Source organism: Phasianus colchicus, chromosome 15, assembly GCF_987193195.1.
Source record: "Phasianus colchicus chromosome 15, bPhaCol1.hap1.1, whole genome shotgun sequence".
NCBI classification, from domain to species: Eukaryota; Metazoa; Chordata; class Aves; order Galliformes; family Phasianidae; genus Phasianus; species Phasianus colchicus.
Genome location: NC_143450.1, coordinates 11,340,694 through 11,359,396, shown reverse-complemented (window position 1 = coordinate 11,359,396; position 18,703 = coordinate 11,340,694). Strand labels below are relative to the sequence as shown.

At 39.7% G+C, this 18,703-nt stretch overlaps 1 protein-coding gene across 9 annotated transcripts in view; it reads right to left on the bottom strand.

Moving 5' to 3' along the window:
• Positions 1–18,703, bottom strand: part of EBF1 (EBF transcription factor 1) — a 264,071-nt gene that overhangs the window by 62,859 nt on the left and 182,509 nt on the right. For 5 of the 9 annotated variants that reach the window (XM_090150701.1, XM_031598195.2, XM_090150703.1 and 2 more), the window contains exons 9-10: positions 7,885–8,018; positions 181–307 (exon numbers count right to left, since the gene is read on the bottom strand). In XM_090150701.1, coding sequence (XP_090006827.1) covers positions 181–307; positions 7,885–8,018 — 261 coding nt within the window. The remainder of the gene's footprint in view (positions 1–180; positions 308–7,884; positions 8,019–18,703) is intronic. The other 4 variants (XM_031598196.2, XM_031598197.2, XM_031598193.2 and 1 more) reach the window with 1 other exon arrangement.

Genomic DNA, 18,703 nt, shown 5'->3' with positions numbered 1-18,703 from the left:
GTATGCCTTCTGATTCATCTCTACATTCCTCCATTTCAAAAATTCAACTTTATATTGATGTGCTCAGCCCAAATAATAAAATATGGTACAGTTTTCATGATGAAAGCTGAAGCCCTAGCGAGCACGATACATTGCCTACCCTATTTCTCCACATTATATCTGGCACTAAAGTATCCTTACCTGTGTAAATGAATCTTCCAGGCGTTCCCTTGCAAAACTGCTTAGACTTGTAGGACAATGTGACTTCTACAACCCCTGGGATATGTCGGGGAGGTGTCTGTACGCGGATGGCATGAGGAGTAATCAGCTAGAGGAAAACATTGAGAAGAGAAAAGAGGGGGGTGGGGGGGAAAGCACTGTTAGATGCTGAACACTTCTTTAATAACACTTTCCTCTGAGATCACAGTAAACAAGCTTTGAAACATGTAATTAACCTGTCAATGTTTGAATACAATCACAATGTAACCCACACAAAAGCCAGAGACTACAATATTTATAAGCATTCTCCCTTCTCAGCCACAGCAGCATTATTTCTGTTTTCATACATGGCAGACGCTCACTTCCTAGCACAAGCATTAGCCCTGGTTTAATGCAACAGCTTTAGCTTACACCAGCAAGATGCTTACATTTGCTAAGGTGAACTCTGGGGTCATGGCAGTGTCCAGCAAACCTAACTGATAAATGATGCATGGTTCTGCATGTGACATCCCTTCAGCTGAGACTGGCTGCCCAGTGCAAGCCCAGGCAGGCTTTTAAAACTGGTCCCCAGCTGACATCTGTACACTGCAAAAGCACCATGTGCTACGGTTTTAATTAGAGACTCTTTCCTATTCATCTTCTGGAGGCATAACTGATTACCGCAGAAATGCAAAGTTGGGTTTCTGAAGGATGCAGGATGTTTCTTTGCAACTGATCAAAGCTCTCAAAAGAGGTGTACCAAATATAACTATTTATCCATTTGTTCCAGTTTGCATCCACTGCAATGGCTGACACAGCTCTGAGAGGTCTCCTCTACGTGCAGGTAATAACTAGAAAATGACTTTCTTGCTAAGAGGACTAGTGCTCCTGTATTCCACACAGAAGGATGGGATGCGTCAGTGCTTCTCATCCTGGACTCTGTTAGGATTATTGGCTGGATTTAAAACGTAGTCCTTGAAATTAATATTAGAACCATTTAGGAGTTCACTAGTTTCTTGCACTTTAACTCAAACTTTTTGCTATGTTCAGAAACCACAGAATTGCTCTCCCCATCACTAAATGTTATTTTCTCACTCATTCTGCCATCTCAGACAGGAGCAGTAAAAATAGAGGTACACAGAAAAAGTACCATGATTGTATCCAGCAAACAAGATACAGCTCTGGCACATGCATTACCCTACTCTTGGGCACCCTAAAACACAACCAACCAGGCCCACAACCACACCTGTCAATGATCAAAGCCACAGGTACCCTCAGCAGACAATAACAGTGCTGTCAGCTGACATGTCCTAAATTAGGGAATACAATTTAATACTATTTTTTTTTTCAATTTTATTTTTTTAATAAAAGCTGTCTTAGACTTTATTTTTTACCAGGAATGAAGTATTACAAAATCACATTGAGATCCTATAAAAAAATTAGGCTTCTAAGCAGGTCACTGTTTAGGGCACAGGACTGTTGCTCCAAGCCAATATAACAAATTGCCAACAAAGCTAAAATTCCCAAATAAAGCAGTCTGTAAAAAAAAAAAAAAAATAGAGAGAGAGAGAGAGAGAAGGAGAGGAATGTCTGTCTCAGAGCCATCTGTGTTACTGCAGGAAATGGCATTCACAGTAGGAAGTTCTCCATATTTAAAATAAGAAAATTAGTGTTAGATCAAGTTGAAGATTAAAAACAACACTACCAGCATCAAATATTCCAAATCTTATTGAGTCCCACATAAATCATAGGATCAGCTCCCAACTCATGTCATGTTAGAAATGATCACATAAGAATCGATGTTCTTGTCTGAGAGCTCCAAAGAGATCTTTGAAACTACGTGATTTAGGAACTTACTTATTCTTGAAAGGAACATGCCTTTTTCCCCAAATTATTCACTCTATCTACTGGTCAAAACAAACAACTCTAAGGATCCCTTTTACTTAAACTGAGTAGCCTTAAAAAGGAGCTGACCAAAGTCATAAACTCTAGACTAATGCTCTACATGTCCTCGATCATCAGCAGAAACACAACAGTAATTTCCTTCCATGGTTTTAGACAGCTCTCAGTTAGCATAAGCTGCTCTCTGGAAGTATCTACCTTTCTCCAGTTAACCAAGGTGACAAATTTAGATGCTTAACTGTAGGCAGCCAAGCACAGCTGAAATAAATCCCACCCTCAGGTAGTTCTAGTCAGCTGGGTGGACTGGCAAGGTGAGAAAAAATTCATGACATTTTTAGGGGAAAAATGGTTATAAATACAGCCAAGGATTTTAATACTGAAGGTTAACGTGCTAGTCTTACTGCATCAGTCTGTGCCCCACACCCCTCATCGCCATTCTGGCATGAGCTATACGGGCAGCTTCTGGTTCTATCTTTGAATTTCCCAACATTTACTGGTCTGTCACCACTTTAATGTTCCTTAAACATAATTTGTGGCATTTTCCAATACTCATCTTCACTGGTTCCCAAGAAATGTCTGACCTATTTATGGTCCATTGTTACAGAGAGTTGGGGAGAGTTAAGCAAGTTTCCTGGTTTGTTCTCCACAAACAGTTTGGTTTTCCTTTGTGCTCTGAAGTAAATAAGTTTAACTGTGTTTAAAACCACAAATATACAATACTGTCTCCCACACATTCCCAAAGGGTGAACATTATGTCTAAAGTTATATGGTTTAGGATAATCAGTATATATTTTATTCCTCTCTTCTCTGGAACTGAAGCCTGGGAGATGTATGTGGAGAATACATGTTCCTCTTCCTTTAGCTTTTTCTCCTTACCTCTACCACTGACCTCTATCAGGAATGCAGCACTGAGCTAGAAGTACCTGATCTTCTGGGTCAACACTTGGTTCTCATGCCCACAGAAAGGAACTAGCTAACTTGGTTATATACCAGTATCTCCCTATATTGTTCCTGGCTCAAGAAATTGGCTTTCAGAGACAAAAAATGTCACTACACTTAGAAACCCTCCTCTGAATCCACCTCTGTTCCTGAACTCTGGTTCCCCAACACCATCAATGTATCATCCTGAATCTGTTTTGCAGTCAGTGTGATTCAAAGGTGCTGCATGAATCAGGGTGCACAACCACAGCAAATTTACCCCTCATCTTAATGACTCCAGAATCATAGCATATTTTCCTGTTGAAGTGCTGACCTGTGGTGTGACCTGGGGAAGTCCCACCACATTTTGCTAGCGCATTTTCTCCTCTCACACTGACACAGATTATACCTTTTTTCACTGCACAGTCTGTCTAGTATTTGCATGCAAAGCACCTGGAATAGGTAAGCTATTAGAATCAGGTGATCTTGAACATAAAGATGCCACTTTTGGAGGCCCCTGAGACCCAAAGTATTGAACTTCTTGAGAAACATCATTATACGTTCACCTCATTGCTTTCATAGACATCTGCCATTGCCCACTGCCAAACACAATACATAGAGAAGATGAACCTCCATGTCTCACTCAGTGTGGGCATTATGATGTTCTAACCTCAGGTGGTAACACATATTGCATTAACAGACAACACAACACCTAACATGACATGAAATAAGAATCTGTAAGTAAGAATTACCTACATTTCTGAGCATGTGTTCAGATGTAAATCCCGAGCAACGCACTAACTTGTGACTTGGAGATGAACCAAGCAGCCAGAATCCCCAAAACCAACTTCCTTTCCCAATCCAGTAATTGGCAAATTGAGATCTGGAGTTGGACAACAACTACCGGCTGCACCCTTCTCCCAAGGGATTTTCAAGTGAATTGGTCTGGTACTTGGCATCTGTACTAGATGTTTTATATAAACTCTTACTTGTTCTCTGGGACATGCTGTGGATTGGATTAAAACCTGAGTTAGAGATATTCAGAATGGACAGAGGTGCATGTCCTTCAAAATCTAAAACACATTTAGTTTGTGTACAACAAGCCTCTTTCTGTGGTTTGCTAATATATTCTAGACATTCTTCTGTGATACAGCATCATTTCACACTCTTCAGAGTGCCAGGTTACTTTCTTTTTTTGAAAAGTGACATTTTATAAGAAGATGTCATTAATGTGAGTCACTAGTTTATTTCTGCGTGCTTGAGCTCTGGTTTGTGGTTGGGGAAATGGTGACAATCGGTCATAAATTTAACTTGGACTCTGTGTGAAGAGGACTATTAGGACAGGAATTAAAAAAAAAAAAAAAAACAACAAACTGAAGGTAATGAATGGCTTGCAGGAGGAACGGGACCCTTAAGGTATCTATTTTCAAAAGTGACCAGTGGCTTTGCATGCCTCAATACTGGGCATCCAGATGCTGATTAATAAGCCTTGGCTTTCAGAATGAGGATGCCTACTCGTTTTTTAAAAATGAGTCAGACCTCCAAAATAAGCACTCAAAAAGAGAGACTTCCAAAATCAATAATAAACATGAAAAGCAAAACAAAAAACTGTGTCACAGAATTTGATTCAGCAGCATAAAAAAAAAAAAAGAAGCTCTGTTTTTGTGCTGTACAAAGGCAAAAGAGCTGATGTTTCAGTGCTTCATCTTCTCTTAATATAAAAGAAAGAAGTTGTTTCCAGCTGACTCTGTGCAGCTGGAGGAATGTTCTTGGCAGGAAAATGTTTGAAGAAATAGCTCATTTTAAGCAAATATTGTGGAATATTTATAAGAAACTAATTTTGTCTTCACAATCATGTGTGCTTGCTCTGAAACTTGACTCTTGGAATTATGGTCCCCCAATAACAGGATTTTATCAGCAGCTCAGATTTGGGATATTTGCAGCAATGTGCAGTGCTGGGTAAAAGACTAAATAACAAATCCTCCTGTTTGTGGACTGGGCAAACAGAAAGGCAGAGTCTATCTGGCAAACAGACTATTTGCTGGGAGTTGTCTGTTCAGATTCAGCATGTGAACACGATATACCAATACTGTTTCTCTGCCAGTTCTGAAAGTCCCTTGAAAAAAAAAGGCATCAGATGGCTCTTTTTGCTGTATTCTAAAAATATCAAGGGCTCTTAAAGTCATTTTTATAAAGTAATATGGAAGTTAAGGATTAATTGAACCCACTGGCTTAGGGTATCTGCATTTCTGCACAAAATTAATGTGACAAATTAAGTTTTTATTTAGTTCTCCCTGGCTGAGAAAGGTTGTAATTATGTTAGAGTGTTTACAGCTAAAATATATGTTTAAATAATAAATACGTGTTTCAGAAACCATTTTAAACCTCCTTTTTAAACAGTGTACTCCATTTCAAGCGTATAAATATTTCAATTACAAAACTTGAATACATGTAAAATAAATTAAAAATATATTATTTACACTTCAAATTATTTATAACATATGCTGCTTGACATTAACAAACACACCCTTAAAGCGAACGATATTTTTTGGTTTTTAACTTTGCTTCTCAATAGTGGTAGGATTTATACTTTAAATATCCATGCATCTCAGGTACTTACATGGGTTTTACTACAATAAAATCCGAGTAATATAGGACCTTTATGATAATTATCTTCCCAGCACCTCTCTGAAGAAGGTGACTAATCTTATTACGATGTTGGAGAAAGGGAATTGAACTTTAAGCAGATTATGTGATTTGCCCAAGGTCCTATGCAAAGTCTGTGGCAAAATGATACTTAATTTAGACTGCATCCCCCAAACCACCCACAATTACAATTTGAAGTGATACTAGACAAATCCATGTGAACATACTTCACAATGCTCATTCTTTTCCTTTAATTTCCTCCTGTCTAGTTTTGGTTTAGATTTTATGCAGATCAGTTAAAATCATGTGTTGTTTGGATCCATGAAACAACAGGGAGAAATCAAGAATTCTTGTTGAATTCAATTACAAAATAAGCTGTTCGAATCCAGGTCCATCTGGCAACTTGGGATGGACCTGCTCCAGGTTTAAAATTGTACTGATATTCATAAAATGGGTAGTTCAAGTCTACGCTATTAAAGTAAAGCAAAAATATTCTTCCTGAGCACTGAAATATGCCAGACATTTTTAGACGTGGGAAGGCAAATGAAAGAACTTGTTTTGTACTTCGTATGTGGCTGGTATGTGTAATTTCAATTATTTATACATCAATATCACTTAGGGGTTATTTAGACAGCTGATGCCTTTCTGCACTTGTTGACCATGTTTGTCTGCTTCTTTTAGAAATAATTTCTTTTCCCCTATAGAATTTTCTATCATTCTCATGGACTGTGAAACTGAGAATTAATTACTTAAGGGAGAGATAGTGAAATAGTTTTGACTCAAAGCCGACTTGCAGCCCGTTGCAGCATCCACAGCAACAGACTGACTTTGATCTCAGCCCCATCTATAGCATTAATAATTTCATTACAAGGATTTGTAAGCATCATCAACAATGTTTTGACTGGCACTCACTTACCTGGGGTTAGAATTTGCCAATTAATGGCTTCCACTAATAAACAGAATCCAATGTATAATGAAAGATCCAATTCTGCAGTACCAAAACCAGAGCAATTTCCTTCCAGCCTCCTTACCTTTCCTTTTAAAATGTCTATAGCCGTAATGGCTTCAATCCTTACACACAAAATGCTTACACTGGCTCAGGGGGCACTTTCATGATCACATAAGGGTTTCAGAATAGGGCTCATTTAAAATATCTCCTTTTCTGGAATGCCCTTTCATCCACATTTGTCCTCAAATTGAAGAATGAGATAGAGAACCATGAAGCCCATGAAGGACATTAGAGGATACTCTTCATATGGAATAAACGCTGCCGTATGTGCAATGGAATCAGTAGGGAGAATGCACTGGATATTAATTAAGGTATAATACTGATTTAATATCTATAAGAGATAAGGCAAAGGATCAGAAGCTCCTCATGTCACTAGGCAAGAATTTTTCAGTCAGTTTGGAAAGGCAGGTCCGTCTCTTAGCTTGTTTATTCCAGTACTGCACTTCTAAAAATATCATTTTTTGTTTTTTTATAAAACTTCCAATATTCTTTCAGAAAGCCATATAGGCAAAACTTAAACCTTTCCTTTGAGCTGCCATCCCACGCCAGTGAGGCCAGGGGGAATTCTGCCCTGCACATGGAAGTGGCTACTTGGGTGGTGCTACCTGGGACTTGACACTCCACAGACTTATGAGGACTATCAAACTCCGTATGTAATATTGTGCCTGGCAAAGAGAGGACTTAAGTAGCTAGGAGAAGCAGCAACAGTAAAAATGGATGAGAAACAAAGAAAGAAAGGTTTACTCAAGCTATAGAGGACCCTGATGGATACAATAAGGCTGTATTTTTCATGCGGATACAACACTGGACACTTTCAGGACATGCCATTCAGAGGTGCTGAATTTCTGCAATCTCCACTCCGTTGAGCTGCAGCTACAAGCAGCCGGTTTCCCTGGAATGCAGGATCACTTAAACGTTTGTTTCCTGTGGGCCTCTAGCTATTGTAGTGCAAAATGCAGAATTATTCACACAGACATTTATCCTTTCCTTTTCTTGAGGGAAAAAAAAAAGACTCTGAACTAAATTCTGAGCCAGCGAGAGGAGATGCAAATCCCCTGGCTATAATGTAGCTCTGCCACAGGTACATTTGACTAATTATTTACATAAAATTGAATGAGGAAACGATTCATATCTAAACATTTGTTGCTGATTTAGCATGTGGCATAGAAAAAGGACAGGAGAGCTGTGAGCTAGACAAAGCTATTAGACATTACCGTTCAGACAACACCTACCTCACTCCAAACCAGCATGGTGCCGAAGATGACCTGTAACCCATCAAAGAAATTGTCTCCTATGATGATGACAGTGGCACCTCCTGTAGTCCATCCTTCACTTGGACTGATGGCTTTGATACATGGTGTAGCTGCTTTTCAACACACATGAAAAAGAGAAGTATTCTGCCGTTAGAACCAGATTTTAATGATGGAAGACTTGAGAAAAATAAAATAAAAAGAGCTTTCATTTTCCCCCCCTTGGTAACACAAAGATTTCAGCAATTGTATTCTTTTTAGTACATTTCCATGACCTCCAGCTTCCAATCTTTGGAAGCTATTTTTATTTTTAATTAATTTGTTTGGGTTTGTTATCCACATTGAAAAAAATAATAACTCTTATAAGCCTACAAAAAGATAATATATTTTAAATATAAATATATAGGTAGATAGATAAATAATAGATCACAGCATGATGAGCAGAGACCAATTGGAAGTTAGAACAAATCTCTACCTTTTTTGTACATGAAATGCAGAATGCCTGAATTAATAAAACAATCTTCAGTGAGCTCACTTTATTATCCATCATAACCTAAATTAATCAGGGAAACTCCCAGAAATATTATGGAAAATATTGGCTTAAAAAAAAAAAAAAAGGGTGTAACCCTCAGTATTTCTTTAAGTTGTCTGCAATCAGATCCAGGTTGTTCTGGTAATTAAACCACCCTGCCCTGCATAATGCTTTAGCAACCACAGAAAAAACTTCACAAAACCAGAAGCCACCATCCTGCCACCTCGTCACTCCACTTATGTTGTGTCTACTGGGTAATTAAGAAGTATGTGCAATGCATTTCGCCTTATTCATAGAGTCTGTCACCACTTTCATGAGCCACTTTCTTGGCAACACATGTACTAAGTGCCTCCTGAGGGGATGTTGAAAACTCAAGCAGAACTTAAAGGAGAAAGCTCAAATCTAGGTGTAAGATCATCTGTATTAAGATTAGGAAAGCCGAAGCACTGTCAGCTCTATATACTGGTGGGTAGGGCAATAAAAACATCCACGGGCTGATTCTCCTCCTCTGCAGTACTGGAGTACATCAGAATTTAACTGTTTTGAGCCCAGTGGAATAACACTACTGTAAAAACAATCCGAGCAAGCCAAAAAGCACTGGGTAATTCTCAGCTGTTGAGTCTCAGGTTGGCTGTATAGGTTGATGAAAACAAACGACTCCAACTCAAATGCCACCTACTTCTCCTTGCTAAAACTACAGGAGAGAGAATGACCCCGCAGCCTTAGGTACTGTTTGAAGTAAAAAGAGTATCTGAACAATTTCATTAGCCACGAGAAAGAGACACATTAAAAAACAGCAAAACTCCACCAGTCAGCCTCTGTGCTGGAAAGACACATTCTTTCCTTTTGATGTGAACCACTCCTGAGCTCAGAGAAGAGGCCGGCTCCATGGAAAGTGCAAGAGAGGCTGCCATTGCCTCCACTACAGCTACAGTGTCAGTCAGGTGTCAATCAACACAGCTTCATTAGCTGTGTATATATCTGCACATAAACCTCTTCTTGTAAGTTGCTGGCACTTGGCTGTCCATTGCCATTTGGTCAAAAGGCTGGTGGAGCTGCTTGTTTGGTTTGTAATGTTGAATATTTGCTGACATACTCAAGGGAGAGTTTCATAAACTTATTGCAGAAGGATATAGTAGGAAAACAGGAGGTACGAAAGTCACCTGCATATTAACACAACCCAAGATAAAACCCTTGCACCCATGAATTACTTAACATTGCTGAGTGGTGGCACAGCCCCTGCCCTGCTTTGCTTTGAACATAAGGACAGTAAATTCATTAATTCACAGAAGCATGCCTTAAAGTGCTCCAGACATAAAGTGCTAAAGAGACACTCTGCATCTTTATGATTATCCAGTGGGGTTCCGCTTGGCTGGAGTTAATGCCTTCCTTCAGCCCCTGGGCAGGACAGGCACTATGAGAGGGAGCTGGGAAGGGAGCTGGTGAGTCACCCTTAGTAGTGTTACTGTGGGCTCTGCTGCAGACTTGCACCACCAGTGATGGAGAACATTCATGGTGAGCAAACAGATCCTGTTCCCACCTACAAAAGGTTCTAAGTCTCAGGCACAAAGTTTTCCACTACTTCAGCTGGTGGGGATGCCAGCACCAGTGAAAAACACAAACACGCACATGCTGAAAAAAAATCATTACTCTGCTTCATACTTGGCAGAGCGCAGCCATTAAGTTTTACATGAGCTAACAAAAGAAACATCCTAACATTACCATCATGAAAATGCAGCGCACACACAGAGGTAACTTCAATATGTTTAATTTGGATTCAAGTTACTTACATAAAAATGTGCATAAAATCAGTGCAAAGTCCAGAACCAAATGCTTTCCTTTCAGCCAAGCTCACAGCAATGGGTTTACAATGAAAGCAGCTTTTCAAAATGCCATCTAGCCCTTTCACAGAATCAAACCTTTTCATAAATAAAAAATAAAATCACTTCCAAATTACACCCTTTCTACTATTTCCAGTCGATTGTGGACACACACACCACCATAAAACCCAAAGATAACCATTTTCCCATGTGTTAGAGAATGAGCTACTTTTCTTTAAAGACTATAGGCAACATTTTTTTTCCTAAATACCAGTGAATAAAAACTGTTTAAGACCATAACCCATTAACGGAAAACATATGCAGGCTTCAAAATTATAGAATCAATCCATCTTTAAAATGAATGCAAGACACTGTTGTGCCATTGCCATTGCCCCTCCCCACTAAAGGTCTTGCTGTTTGTCCTGTGATCTTTGCTGCAGTAGCTATGCTACACTCACTGCGAGGCGTTAGGCTGCATGTGCTGCTTTGTGTGTTTGATTCTCATCTTTTATAAATGTTGCACTTCGATGAATCCGCTGGCAACAGCCCAGGACATCTCCTCTGAGGAGGAAAAGTCAGGACTGGGTTGTTTAATAAGCAAGGCAGTTTTGTATCCGTCACAGGAAAAACCTGAAAAGCAACGAGAGTACTGTGCACTCCCACAAAATGTGGTATTATTTTTCCCTGGGACCAACACAAAGAACAGTGGAACTTCCCAGCTTTCCCCACACAGCTCTGTCTTCTATCTTAAAATGCACATCTCTGCAAAGATTGGAAGGGTTGCATGAAGGTACTGCCCCGCAAAGGAATCACAGAATAGAGTCATACAATCACCAAGGCTGGAAAAGACCTCCAATATTACTAGCCCAACCATCCAGCTACCACCAATATTTCCCCACTAAACCATGTCCTTCAGTACAACATCTAAACGTTTAGAGAACACCTCCAGGGACGGTGACTCAACCACCACTGTGGGCAAATATAATCACAGAATCACTAAGGCTGGAAAAGACCTCTAAGATCATCTAGTCCAACCATCCACCTACCACTAATACTGCCTACTAAATCACGTCCCTTAGCCATGCTGATGGCTGCAACCCCAGGACGCCCAAGGAGACATGCTGACGGAGGCATCCAGACTGCTGCCTGTTTTTGGAGGCACAAAACATGTTTATACAATGACCACTTTGTGACAGCTGGTGTTGTTTGGAATGTTGGTCTTACTAAATTCTTTGCACTTCCCAGGCCCTTTCTATGGAGCACCAGGAAGCAGAATGGAAGAATCAGGTACCATTTGCCAGCATCACCAGCAGAAACATCAGGAGGATGGCAGTGCTATGACCTCAGCTCTATTTATACCTCAGGTACACACGTCTGGCCAGCTCAGGCCCTCAGCTCTTCATATTTCTTCTGTTAACCATCTGGCAACTTTCAAAGTGCTGTCTGGAAGGTGTTTACTTCTGTGCAACCCTAGAAAAACAGAGCTAGGCAGAATCCTCTTTTCATTGTGGACCTCAACTTTTCTACATTTTGTTTTGGTCACAAGAGAAATCAAAGTACAGATCATTTTAGGAACAAAGTCCCAGAATCTCCATCTGAAATTAGCTATAATACTTTTTAACATTTCCAAGAAAAACAAAACATTTTGTTTCAAAATATTATCACATCAGATGACATTTTGTAACATTAGGGCATCATTTCTGAAATGGTGTTTTAAAAACAAATAGAAAAAAAAAAAAGCTACATCAAATTTTTGTTCTTCTGTAAAACAAAAAGATTTTAGTTGAGAAACCAAAACTTTACTGATGAAGATTGCATAGTAAAAGACTTCAGGCCAGTTCCAATAATGGCAATGAAGTAGAAGGATGGATAGCGTGGACAGTGTTATTTCAGAGAATTATAATAAAAATTCTTATATATCAACATTAAAAAACAGAACAGAACACCAGCTGGCAGCCTGCTTAACTGGAACAAAAAGAGTTTGGTAGTCTAACTATCAAAACAGATTTAAACCAACTCTCTGTGACCTGGTATTAGTCAACGCAAGCTTTCCAGGCTCCACTAAGTCTAAGGAAAAACCCTTCAGACTGCAAGTGTGGACCTTGCACACCTTGTGAAGGTGATGTGGTCACATCCTCCACCCACTGCAGTGGCCCAGTGGTTGTGAGCCTTAATGAGCTGCTCTCCTCCTTCACATGCTATCAAGACAAATCAATGTTAACATCTGACTTATTTTATTGCACTGCTACTTCAGTTTGAGGTAACAGACATAGATTTTAGAAGGAAGAGTCCCAAACTTATAGAAACCAATAGGAATTTTGCTGCTGCCTTCAACGCTAAGTTCTCTATCAATAAATTTTAAGGATTTACAAGCAAAAAACCTTAATGAGTTTCAAGAAGAACAATGTCCTTTTGAAGTCTTCATGTTCCCTTCGAATACACGCTATTAAAATCTTGCCATCATCCATACAAAGGGTGGTAGGTACCAACTCAGCAGACTGTGAGCAAAAAGAAAGTTTTGTGCTGCGTGTACCAGTGGGTTCCAGTGTTCCTGTGCTCCCCTAGCTACTCATATACCAGGGATTTTTCTTCCTTCAAACGGTGACAATAAAATGATTACCCCTCCACAGTTTAGCATAATGGTTCAGAAATGCTCATGGCATATTGCAGAGTTAAAGTGGAAATTATTAGGTAGCTCTTCTTTGTTATAATAATGATCACTCCACAAATAAAAGCTCTTCTCCCAAAGGTACTGCAAGGCACAAAATGCTAATTCTGAAGATTATGTGTGCGCTTTTATTAAATATTACTATGCCCTGTCTGTTTGAGGGCTTCACTGCTCTGATTGTTTTATGAGTGCCATGTTAATGTCAGCCCCATCTTGCTAGCAGCAGGCACACATTTTAGCTTTTGTATGAGAGTTGATCAAAGGCCGCGTGCTGAGGGAATTGCTGAGAAAACACGGACAAGCGATAAAAATCTAACAGATTAATTGGTTTAAATTTCATTTCAGAGCGTTGAACTTTGGCTCAGGACACTAATGCTACACTACCAGTCAGGGCCTAATTACCACATTTCCAATTTGCCTGTGAACAATGCTTGGAAGAGAGAATAATAATGGTCCTAATAATACTAATAACAATAATAACAAAGCAACAGCAATAACATCCATAGCTTCTTGTACACATTCAGCAACCAACTTTGTGTGTAGGCAATTCTATGAGGAGATCCCTCCTTCCGGGCATTGCTACCTGCCTCAAACAGCAACTGGAAACAGGAGCTGAGCATCCAAATTCATCAATTCGATGAGCTACTGGTACAAGTCCCCCCCAAACATTCATTAGATCCATAATGAGGGACCCACGTCTATAAACAGAGATAGCTTTTTATCCCCCGACAGAAATGATCTATTCCACTGATAGAAAACAGAGGCAGGGGGAAAAAAAAACATATTTACCACAAAGTTTATGGGTGGCCTTGGGATAAGGGTTAATTGAGCTCAGAGGTACATTTCCACCGAGGTGAATTAGTGGGATGCACAGCTATCAGCAGGGCTCTGGGACTGCTCTTCTTTAGCTTCTGAAATGTATTTGCACTGTGATTAATAACCAGTTTGTGCTACTGACTGTAAGAATGACCTCGCCTGCAGTCTTTATCATGAAGTGTGGTTTCATTCTCTTTTATTCCATAGATGAGGCTCTGACAACAGTAGCTGCAACACAACAGGATTTTAAATGATAGGGTACATGCTTTTATTTTTCTTCTCTTTGAGGGCATTGTGACGTGCAAGGAAAGCTGCATAAAGCCAGTTAAAATTGGGATTCCAGAGAAATTTATAACTCATATTAGAGAAAGTACTGGAGTTAAATTTAATTCTCCTTTTTTTTTTTTTTCCTATTTTTTTTTTCCCCTTGGATCAAACCTAATTCCAGGCTAACTAAACATATGAGCCACAGATTAAGCCACAGCTTATGGGTCTGATCCTGCAACCTGTTAACCACTTTCACCAAACTACCAATTTTCAGATCAAGACAAATCAGTATTAAGCACTCAAAACCATGACTTACTCAAGTTGTGTTTCAGCAAACCACTTAAGTGTTTATAAGCCCAGCTGAAGAAGTTGGGGAATAAAGAACTGAATTTTTAAGGCAGTTGAGCAGTGCTCTGAGCAAAACCGTACAGAGCCACGTAATGAATCTGGAAATGGGTTCTCCCATTTCATATGAATGTAGTAGTACAAACTCTGAGATTTCTACAGCTTTTCTGTATTGTCTAATTTACCCTCAGGTACCCCTGAAATCATGTAGGGGTTGCACCTTTGAGCAAGGCAGCGCTCAAGAATGACTTGAGCCTAAATTCATTTCCCATGGCATCAGGAGCTGAAGGTGTACACTGGAGTACATCTGATGGACTCCTGTTGGAGTGCTGAAGGCCTTTTTGATCAACATTGCTAGTTTGGCAAGGTGTGTTACTCCTTTAAAAGGCGAGAAAAACACATCTTCTCGAATCACAGATTAATGTAGGTTATACATGGGGGGAGGGGGTGTTCCATTTGCCACTGTTTACTGTTGATTCTCCACATTAAGCACTTGAGTAAATTTATTTTATCATGGGAAAAGGTGGTTTTGTGGGTTGTTTTTTTTTTTCTAAGACTGAAAATCATCATTTTCAGTTTGATAAAGTGAACCAAATAAGCAAGGGAGGGCTTGAGTTTGCTTTTTGGGGGCTTGGTTTCGTAGTTTGATTTGGTTTTCTTCAGAAATAATTTTCTCGTTCCTATTAAGCAGGATTAGCTATCTTCTGCTGACTTACTTCAAGCACACTGAAAAAGAATGAACTCTACAAAGCTTGTGTGCCAATGCAGTGTTACCATGGCAAGTCCAGAGCGGAGCTGTATGCAGCACAAGCAATGAAAAATAACTGAAGTTTACCAAACAGGTCTGTATGGAAGAAGTCCACAGAACTGACCCAAAGGTTTCGTCACGGGCGCTTCGGGGAAAGGGACTGTGGCAGTTTTTTTTACATACTGTACCAGAGCATTAAGTCTTCATTCTTAAGCTAAACAATGCATTTGCTGTTTATCTTAATAAAGTGATGATCTTCCTGCTTTCCTTTTCCATACCACAGCCTGCTCTCTCTCCTATTCTCTCCTGACAATAAGCAGCTGCTGGCAGGAAACAGGGTAACAGAGGTTTCCCCCTCAAGGAGATAACTCATTCAGCTTTATGCAATGCAGGCACGAGGATGTAATGCCCCACCGCCCCTTCCTTGTATCATCTTGATATTTGGGACTTTACCATTTGCAAGCTTTAAAGATTACAATGCCCTGCTGAAAATGGAAACCTCCCTCTGGTTTTGTGACGCCTGCACTGGGTGAAATCACTGAGCCAAAAATACATGCATGGTGCAATCCCTCCAGGTGGGGGGAAGGGAGGGAAGGTTGCCTTTGTTTCTGTTTTCAAGTAGTGAAACTAAAAGCATTGGCTGTGATTTTCTGCCTAACAGTATGGATGCTCAGTTCCCATCAGTGAGAATTGAAAATGTAAATTACCTGGTATAATATTCCAGCTCTAATCAATACCTAAGCCACTGCTTCTTTTATCCTTGTTGACGCCTCAGCTAGCAAAGTTACATTTCACTGAGCCCTCTGTGTTTCTCTTTCCTTCAGAACATCCAAAGCTTTCAGTTGTTGACCATTGCCTGAAACATGATTGCATGGAAAAAGGAGGCAATCCTGAATAATGTGGAGTGTGTTGCAAAAATAAAAAAAATAAAAAAAAAACCCCAAACCGCTCTGTGTTTTACTTACTTAAAATCTTTCCATAAAAAATAATAACTGTAATCTCATATAACTGCATGAGTTGCATGTTCATTCATTCTTTTCATGACACAGAGGAAGTTTTGAAGTTTATTTGTTTGGTTTTGACTTCTGGAGGTACTTCTTGCTTTCCAAAAGTTAATAAAGCAGTGCGAGGTCTCAGCATCTCACTGCCAGTCAGTAAAACTTGACCTCCAAAAGGAAATTCTGTCATGTTTGTTTGGCAAATAATAAATTCTCCAAGAAAAATGTACTGTTGCGAAAACACGTGAAAATTTCATTATTCAACATATAGCTTCAGCCAAAATATATACATACATTAATAATATATATATACTTATTATTGAAATATGCTACATCAAGAAGCCTAATAATTTTATTGAGCTATTTTTTTTATGGAGCGTTCTGACTTCTTATTTCAGAATAAGATTTGCATCTCAAAATTTATTTGAAAGGAAGAAAAAGAAATTTCAAGCCAAAATCATTGCATTCATCATTTTTGCCCCAAAGTGAGAAGATTATTACTCTGAGTCGACCACAAAGTGCCAGCTGTGGCTGGCCTTGATCATGCTTAGCACTGAGACAGCTCTGCAGCTCCAGGGCAGCCCCCTGTTATGTTGGGCAGTGAGGTTGTGCCAGGGACATGCACACACTGGATCAGAAAGAGAAATAGAGCACCCCAAAATATCAAATAGGGTGCACAAAACCTTGGAATTGTTTCCATCTCCACAACTGGCAAAAGACCTACATGTCAACTAAGGTGACTGCTGCAGCATACGTTCTTCCATCAGGGATGGATGGGCATGCTTCCTCCCCACAAAATACTTCACAACAGGCTCCCAAATTAATGCACCTCAGTTTCCATCCAAGGTACAGGGAAACCACTCACAAAGGGTCAGGAGCAACATTTGTTTCTGAAAGACAGAACACTGAAAGCAGGTAGGGCACTACGGTGGGATACATATGCAGAGGATTGCAGTGCTTTATATGAAGGTGTGCTTTAAAAGCTGCATTAGTAAAACAGTGAAAAAAATCCTATATCCCTTGTTTCACTTTCAACTGCTTCCTATTGATTTATCTTCCATTGATAAAGTTACAGGACCCTGCTAAGCCAATATGACTGTTTTAAAAAACAATAAGCATGTCCAGAAAAGAGACTGCATCTGTTTAAGTGCACTAAAGTTTAAAAATAATTGCACTGATTCAATTCCTGGGTGAGAATGAAGCCAACCTTGCAAATGGAAGCCCAAAATGCATAAAATAAGTCAACCTTAAAAGTATGTCAAAACAAACATCACTGCATAGCTCGCATAGCCCAAACCCTACTGACTGCCTGGTCCCTCAGTGCTGTTCACTGGGATCCTGAACCAGAAAAGCCTTTATATAGGATGGGACCCAGCATTTGCTTAACCTGACCCCTCTGGCTTACTATTTTGCTGCATTCAACCTAGCAGAAAGGCAGGTGGGCAATATTTCTAAAATTCATGCTTTATTTCAACATTACTTTGGATTAATTCCCTCTATTTTCTGATGATGCAGAGTAGAATTCAGGGCAATATCATGCAAACCAGGGAAAAAAAATTCTTCCTCATCTTCCTTAATAAAACTGTAAATCTCTCACAGTAAATCTTTCCAGAGGCAGAACACAGGATTAGACAAAAGCTCCCAGGTCATGACATCAAGTCCCTGAAAGGTGTAACAGTCCCAGCACCCTGAGTGCCACAGCAGCAAGTCTCAGTGTTCAGAGGCACACAGGAATGTTATGGGCACGCTGGCAAGATTTACCCAAAGATGCTCTGTAGTACATAGAAATTATCATAAGTGAAACACAGAGTTCCACCTAAATCAAAATTGTCACTACCCCAAACTAAACATTAGTACTGATTAAACTTACATCTACCCCCAAAATCAGCCACAAGCCTCCCGCTGTATTACATAGCACTACAGTAAGAGGTTCACCAAGAGAGATTCTACAAGTAATAATTTATTTCATCTGGATAAAAACAGGAGCCCAGACTAAAATTAAGTTTCTAGCTGAAGTCTCTTTGTTCAGCAGAACTGAGAAAGTCTGCCCACAACAGAGACCTTGCAGTAATGGACCTTCAGAAACAGAATAGCAAATGCAGAAACACAAAGCAGTTGCGGCAGAGAGAAGGAATGTCTGTCATCCAGTTACTCCAAGGAAAATTCAAGTACCTTAAGAGTTCTTATTCCCTGCCTGATTTCTCTCACAATCACAGGCTGCTCTGTGATGCAATTTTCTGGAGCCTGAAAATCATAAAGTAAATATGAACAAGTCTAGTGGAAAATCTCTGACGCTAATCTTGGCCTGCGTCGTATTTTTAACAGGCACTGAATGTGTGCGCCGGATTATCCAGATGGCCATACAGGAATCATCCTGATAGGATTAAACCTTTGTGCTGAACTCTGCTCCATCTGTTCTCAGAGGTTTGCTTACCACTATCAGAATACGAATGTTCAGCCTATGTCAGCACCGTGGCTGGAAGAGCCTCTTAGCACACACCCACATGTGTATGCACACATACCCTCGAGTACATGATTAGTAATGTGAGATGAAGTTAGTCTGAAGTCTACCGCTAAAGAAACATATTGGTTTTATTATTCATTTGA